General features: G+C 41.5%; 1 protein-coding gene across 1 annotated transcript; it reads left to right on the forward strand.

The window, feature by feature from the left end:
• Positions 1–3,469: 3,469 nt before the first annotated feature.
• On the forward strand, positions 3,470–4,438 carry LOC107107634 (olfactory receptor 6M1-like). Its single transcript, XM_015407938.1, has one exon. The coding sequence runs from the start codon at positions 3,470–3,472 to the stop codon at positions 4,436–4,438; it is 969 nt and encodes a 322-aa protein (XP_015263424.1).
• Positions 4,439–7,637: the final 3,199 nt, after the last annotated feature.

The raw sequence follows: 7,637 nt of genomic DNA on the forward strand, positions 1-7,637 counted from the left end.
TTGTTATAATCTTGGCACATTGTGCCCTGGTCAGCCACCCTGAGCCTTCGGGGTAAGGCGGGATATAAATCCAAGGATAAATAAATATAAATAAATAAATGCCTGAAAACAGATGTACATTTCCTCACTGTTTAGGCATATATCAGTGAATGCTGACAATCATATTGAGATGATACCAATATTTGCCTGTGTGTCTGAATGATTTTTGTAATCACAAATTTATTTTGCTTTGATAACATTTGACTGTGAATGATGTCACAATAATTTCTGGAGGGGAGGAGAAGAATCTAAGACTAATTTCTTCTTGGTGTAAAAGATGCCATTGCTAAGACTGAAAAGTTTTTTCCCCTCCCATTTCTGCAACTAATGGCTTTGGAAATAACTTTGGTATGCATATCTGTAGGATTGGCTTAATTTGCCCCTGAGGATGCATATGCATTCTTTGGTATAAGTTCAAACTCTATCATTAACTCCATTAGGATTGTAATGAAGCAGGTTCATAACTTCTTAATCTTTTCTATAATTGTAATGAGTCACTTAAAATGGTACCTTGAAGTGTAGTTCTCTTTTTGAATCAGATCCCTCCTATCTCTTTGTTTTTCAAATGACAACACATGGAATGCTAAACAACCTAAAATACTTTTTAAAAAGTCTGAAGGACAGCAACATGGCCTAGAACATAGTGTGTGATGATGCTTAATTGGAAATATATGCCCCCCTCATTTTTCCACTTTCTGATTGAAAGAAGGCAAGATATTCCATTGACAGCATCCTTGGGATTTATGTCAACATCTTTGAAAACGTGAGTTGCCTTTCTTTTGCTTTTTTTATGGCCAAGGATAGCCTTTCAGCTAAAAGTATGAAAATATAGAAAAGGGAGCATGAAGGAGGGAAGTTAGGGTTTGGGTTAGAGTTGTGGTTTTTAAGTTTAATAATCCAGCTAAGGTTAGTGCAATACACGCCACTTCACTAAAAGTGCAATCTCAAACAGTTACATACTTCTAACACCATGAAGTTCATTGGATTTAGAAGAGGGTAACTCTGCTTTGGGCAAAAAGTCCTAACTGCGGTGTTAATAAAGGTCTATGTATGTAAAATGTACATGCATTGGGCTGAGACTGAGAAAGATTTCTTGGGGTTGTAGTGGAAAGCTTCATAAAAATTCGGACTCAGTGTCCAACAATGGTGAAGAACTGCCGTGGTGATAATTATTCAGAAATTATCTGAAAATAAAGTGGTGAATGTCATAATCCCTCTATACATGTGCAACTTGTAGCCTCCTTTGGAATACATGTGTACAGTTCTGCTTGCCTAATCTCCAAAAGGATATTGTGAAGCTGAAATGAAGTACAGAAGAGGGAAATCAACGTGATTTAAGTGTTTGGACCATGTTCCCTTTAAGGTAAGTCTTAAGTGTCTGGGTCTGGGACACCACAAAATAGAAAAAAAGAAGACTAAGGGGGGACATGATAGAGGTTCATAAAATCATGCATAAGATGGAAAAAATAAATAAATACAATGTGTCATCCTTGTCTCTAAATACTATAACTTGGAGACACTCAGTAGAGCTGATGAACAATAGATTCACAAGGCTTTTTTGTCACAGTACTCACTGATACTGAGTATTGGCACCTTTTTCAGGGATCTTCTCCTTGAGACTTTCCTGGTGCCTACTTTACTTTCTTTTAGACACCCATCTAAAACCCATCTTTTAACCCAGGCTTTTAATGAGAGGGTTAATTTATCAACTTTTTAATAGACTGCTCTATTTTATGGATAGGCTTTTTTGGCTGCTGGGGTTTTTTAATAGCTCGTTGGGTGTTTTTAATATATTTTAATTGGTATTTTATAAAAATTACAAACATAAAATCAGAAACCAGTTACAGACATTATAGTAAGCCTTAACAGTAGCCAGGGGGTACATTTGTGTAGCTGAGGAACGGAAAGAGAGGAAGGAAAGTATGTTACAGAGAAATGAAAATTAAGAGTAGTGTTAATAGAAGATGAATAGTTGATGCACAGTTGAACAGCATATCCAGCAGAAGTATCAGTGAAGTTACATGTGGAGGTGGAGCAGAGTGGATTAAAACTGAATCAGCTTTGAATAGGTTGGATTCATAGGTTGAATGTCATTTTTGGAAATGTGGTCTAGGAATGGAAACCATATGTTCACAAAACTCATTGCCTTGGGATAAATTTCAATTTGGTGAAGACCATCAGTTATTTTTTTTTCCATTATGAAATGGTCCCAAACCTTTTGGACCAAAGAGACAATGTAGGGGCACATGTGGATTTCCCTTACAGAGCTATTGTGGCTTTAGCTGCTACTAGTAGGCTAATGATTAATGGTAAAGGTTCCCTTGCTCGAAAGCCAGTCGAATCCCACTCTAGGGTTGCGGTGCTCATCTCCATTTCAAAGCCGAAGAGCCAGCGCTGTCCGAAGATGTTTCCGTGGTCATGTGGCCGGCATGACTAAACACCAAGGCAGACGGAATGCTGTTACCTTCCCACCGAAGGGGTACCTATTTATCTACTTGCAATTTCTTTCTTTCGAACTGCTAGGTTGGCAGGAGCTGGAACTAGAGACAGGCGCTCACTCCGTCATGCAGCAACTTGGGTCTTGAACTGCTGAACTACTGACCTTCCACAGCCTGCAGTTCAGCGTCTTAACCACTTGAGCCACCGCAGCTCCCAGGCTAATGATTAGTTCACCTCTGATATTAGGAAGAGGTAAATCTTGCTAGTAGTTAAGAAACAACATTTCTGGTGATAGTGGGATTGTATAGCCTGTTATGATGGCAATTTGCAAAAGAACTTCCATCCAGAAGGAATAGCTCATTTTCTGTACTGTGGTTTTTAATTGTAATCTGCCTTAAGCAGGACTCTAAATGAATAGAGATTGTTCTACATACAATCCCATGGGGCAGCAATCTGCCCTGTTGAGCAACCATACGATTCCTGATAGAGGACTTCTATGTTTGCCAGTCCCCCCACCCCCAGCTCTGCCCTCTATACCATGAATGCTTGCATAATAAATCATTTTCTTATGGGTTGGTTCCAAACTGGTTTTCTGCTGTCTGGTGCTCTTGACCATCCAAAAACGTTGTGCTTGGGATCATGGGACCCTCAGGGACAAAAGTTATGTGGGAAGGGGGCTTACACAATGAGAGGGACTGCGGGATAGTGTTTGCAAAAGCTCTCTAGATCCAACCCATTGTGTTTCTGTTTATGGAAAAATAATTTACAAGTCTCAGGCTTCTTTCTCTTGCCTTCTGGCCTCAAAGCAAATATACTTGAGGATCTCCATGCCTAACAGTACAGATAACCTTAGGTGGCATTATCTGTAGATCCTGGGACCAACTTCTCCTGCAGTGTGATTTAAATATGTCTGTCATATTATCCAGAATTTGCATCCTGAGCTGTCTGGCTGCAATTTGCTCCAAACTGACTGCTTCAGCTGGACACTGTGATGAAGAACCAGACCAGAAGTGTGTCAGAAATCATCCTTCTAGGATTCCCTGTGGCTAAGAGGTTTGAACCCCTGCTTTTCACTTCATTCCTCATCACCTACACTATTGCTCTGGCAGGGAACTTCCTCATTATTACCGTGGTGTGGTGTGAGCATAGCCTTCACAGTCCCATGTACATGTTTATCGCCAACCTCTCCCTTTTAGAGGCTCTTTACACTACCTCAGTTATCCCCAAAATGCTAGCCGACTTCTTTAGGCAGAAAAAATCCATTACATTCAACAGTTGCATCTTCCAAGCCTATTTGTACTTCTCAGCAGGTTCCACTGAATTTTTCCTTCTTGGGGTCATGTCCTTTGACCGTTATGTTGCTATATGTAACCCTTTGCGGTACACAGCTATAATGAACACTCGTTTCTGCATGCATCTAATAGCTGCTTCCTGGTTGTCAGGCTTCCTTGCGGTAATGCCTCCAGCCATCTTGATACTGCAGCTACCATTTTGTGGGCCCAACATTATCAACCATTTCTTTTGTGATGTCGGACCCTTGCTTAAGCTCTCCTGCTTTGATACAAAGAATATTGAGCGGATGAATTTTTCCAACGCGGCCTTCTTCCTCCTAGGCTCTTTACTGGTGACAGGGGTATCCTACATGTCTATCATTGTGACAGTTATTAAGATCCCCTCAGCCAAAGGGCGCCAGAAAGCATTCTCTACCTGTGCCTCACACCTAATGGTGGTGACACTATTCTATGGCAGCTCCATTTTTATTTACGTTCAGCCACAAGAAAACCACTCATTGGATCTGAACAAAGTAGCAAGCATTCTGAATACAGTGGTGACTCCACTACTGAACCCCTTCATTTATAGCTTGAGGAACAAGAAAGTCAAGGAAGCCCTGGAATCTGTTGTCAGGAGGATTATTGGTACATTAACTGGCATGAGAGTTCTGAACATTAAAAAGATATAGTCTGAATTGGGCAGTGTTTAATGACAATGAGGATAAATGAAGGTTAAGTTTGGGCATGCCTAGGGATATGAAATTGAAATATGTAGGTAATTGTTTCAGGAAAAATCTAACCTTGACAGAGTGTCACCTTTGACTTGGAAATCCCTGCTTAATGTTGGGCCAATCAGCCCAAGTTTTATTTCAGAAAAGGGCTATGACAATACAATGGAAAATTTCCTTTTTCTGTCTTTCTGAGCTCAATGGTTGAAGATGTCATAAACAGAAATGCACATCATCTTACTTGTCATTACTTGTTTGCAAGAATGTCTTTGCATTTAAGAGCAAGATCTCAGTTGAGATTTAAATTAGTTACAATAACTGGCAGAACTGAAATGGTGATGTGATTTGGAAAGCAACTTTTGATATTGTCGAAAACTCTGAAATACTGATGTATTTATTAGACATTCAAAGGGATGATGGCATAACAGTGTCATACACTTGTACAACACACTTGAGTACAAAATGTTGAGGCCCAGTTTTGGTCATTACAGTTATTTCCTGGAATGAGAATACAAATCCAGGATTCTTGGTGAGCTCCCAGCCAATCACTTTGCAAAGCATGCTCCCAACCAATCACCTTTGGAGACAACTGCAAACAACTGCCACTCTCCTTAGCACCCGTTAAATGCCTAGGGACACCTTGTTCAGGGCCTGTAGAATTTGACACCTCGGTCCAAATTGTTTTAAACCTGAGGATTTTTTAGTGGATAAGTGTGCTAGCTTTGCTGAAAAAGTCTCCGATAGACAATAATGGCAGAACGGCTGTTACAGCTTGCCTCTTCTTCCTCCCACCCTTTGTCAGTTCAGAGTCCTTCCCCCCCGCCTCTGTAAGTAGAATGGCTAGGGACACCTTGTTCAGGAACTCATAGAATTGGATCCCTTGGTTCAGTTTCTTGGAAACTATAGTGGTCTATAGTGACAGGCAACACTAATTCCCTTGCAACGTTGGTGGTATTTGGTTGAAAAACAGCGACTCCGGTCCTCCAGAAAAAACCTCCTATAGGGAATAGTGACAAAGCTCTTGGACAGGACCGGATAATATGGAAAGGGGAGGTTTCCTTCAAAGGCATTTTGTGAAAGGAAACAAATAACAGACCACAGCAAGGAAGGGTGGCAAACACAGAGTTTTCAGCAGAACGGTTTTTAAAAAATGCAAGTCACTTTAAGAGTAGGAAAATGAAGTGATTGCAGACAGGATTTGTTGTTGTAGTTGCTGCTGCTGTTTTTGTTTTATGCTGGTGGCCAGCACCATTTTCCTCTGATAGGAATCAGTGGAGAGAAGTGCATCTGTGTCAAGAGGTACCTGCTTTGGCCGAGTTCAGACTGGCAGTTTGTCTCGATATAGGCACAAACCAGAAATGTTTCACAAATGGAGTAAAGGGGCCATTCACACAGGCACATCTGTCAGGCGTTCCCCAGCCATACTCAACCCATCTTGTAATGCTTCCCTCCCGAGTTTAAAAGATACCACGTGAAAGTGGTATCAAACCCTGGAAAGCGTGATTATCCCGTGTCCATCCCATTTCCTGGAAGTGTGAACACGAAAAGCCATGATCTGGTAGGTATGTGCTTATGCACATGAGTGCTTATGTGCATAAGTGCTTACAGCTGCACCTCCAGGCCAACAGTGTGAATGCTCTCTTGTGCCTCCTCCCCGGTATGCTCCTGCATCAGTTGGTGCAGTGTGACCAGGAAAACCCAGAACAGTTTGTTCTGGGTCTTTTTTGCCATGACTCCCTCCTGCTTCAAACTCCCAGTCTGAACTCGGCCTTTGGGTGTCTGTCAAATTGAACCCCTTACTCCAGTTCTCTTGAATTTGGGGGAGGGGAGAATCTTTAAATTAAAGGCTATGTTCTGTGCAAATGTGGTGGCATTATCTTTATAGACAGCTGCCCCAGACAGTCCAATTGATTCACCATTGAAAGTAATGGTCCCAAATCTCTGCAGTCCATAACAAAACAAAACATGGATTCGAATGCCAAACTGGTAATGTCCTACACAAACAATAAGCAATCATGGTTTTAAAAAAATCCCCTCAAGCCTGGATACAAAATTACAATATTTTTTTTTCTTGGTGTACACCCCTAATGCCAGCCCAAGTCTTTGGGTTAAAAAAAAGGAGCGATATTTAAATAAAATAAAATAAATTAAAATTGAAACTGGTCCTATCTGAGTAAAGTTTCATAGTTAAGAATAAATTTTGATTTCACTATTAAGCGTGTTAACACTAAAATTTCATGAATGTTTTCCTGGTAAATAATGTCTTTCCTTTCCTTTATTTCTCAGTCTTTCTCATGGCTTCCTTTATATACCTCCCATATTTGTGTGTGTGTGCTTGTGTTTTATGGAAGCTACCCACAATGGTATTTATAACACTGGGGTCTGCTGTATGGGACCATATTACTCCAGTCTTGGCCTACCTACACTGGCTTCCAATTTATTTCCAGGCACAATTCAAGGTGCTGTTCTTAACATTCACACATGGAATTCACTGTCACAGGAGGTGGTGGCAGCTACAAGCATGGAGAGATCCATGAGGGAATTAGATAAACATATGGAGCAGAGGTCCAACAGTAGATATCTGTAGATATTAGCCACATAGGAACTCTCAGTCTGGGGTAAGTGATGCTCTGTATTCTTGGTGCTTGGGAGGGGGGCAACAGTGGGAGGGCTTCTAGTATCCTGGCTCCACTGCTGGACCTCCTGATGGCACCTGGTATTTTTGACCACTGTATGACAGAGTGGTGGACTGGATGGGCCATTCGCCTGATCCAGCATTGGCTTCTCTTATGTTCTTATGTTCTCTTATGGTTTGGGACCAACACAGCTGAAAGACCACCTACTCTCTTTTGAACCTGCACAACCATTATGGTTATCTTCAGAGGTTCTGGTGTCCCCAACTTCTGAGACTGGGCAAGTGAGACCCAGCTGAGCTCTGAGCAGGAGAGAGGGCTGCTAGAGGGGTGAGTGGGGGTTTTTTACTTGCTTTCAGCTGAGGGGATTCAGCTGAGGATATTGTGTGTGAAAACTGTGTTTAGCAGTGTGTGGAAGCGCTTAGAGTTGTTGCAGAGTCCAGGCTGATTGAGAGAGGGAGAGGAACGGGCATTGTTTGACTGGGATTGACTGTAATTCAGTATTTAAGAAAGCACCTTGCCAGAGG

The sequence above is a fragment of the Gekko japonicus genome, unplaced genomic scaffold (genome assembly GCF_001447785.1).
Source record: "Gekko japonicus isolate JY-2015 unplaced genomic scaffold, Gekko_japonicus_V1.1 scaffold5684, whole genome shotgun sequence".
In the NCBI taxonomy this organism is placed as follows: Eukaryota; Metazoa; Chordata; class Lepidosauria; order Squamata; family Gekkonidae; genus Gekko; species Gekko japonicus.

Coding starts and splice junctions, on each gene's coding strand:
- LOC107107634 (XM_015407938.1), top strand. CDS start 3,470: ATGAAGAACCAGACCAGAAGTGTGTCAGAAATCATCCTTCTAGGATTC.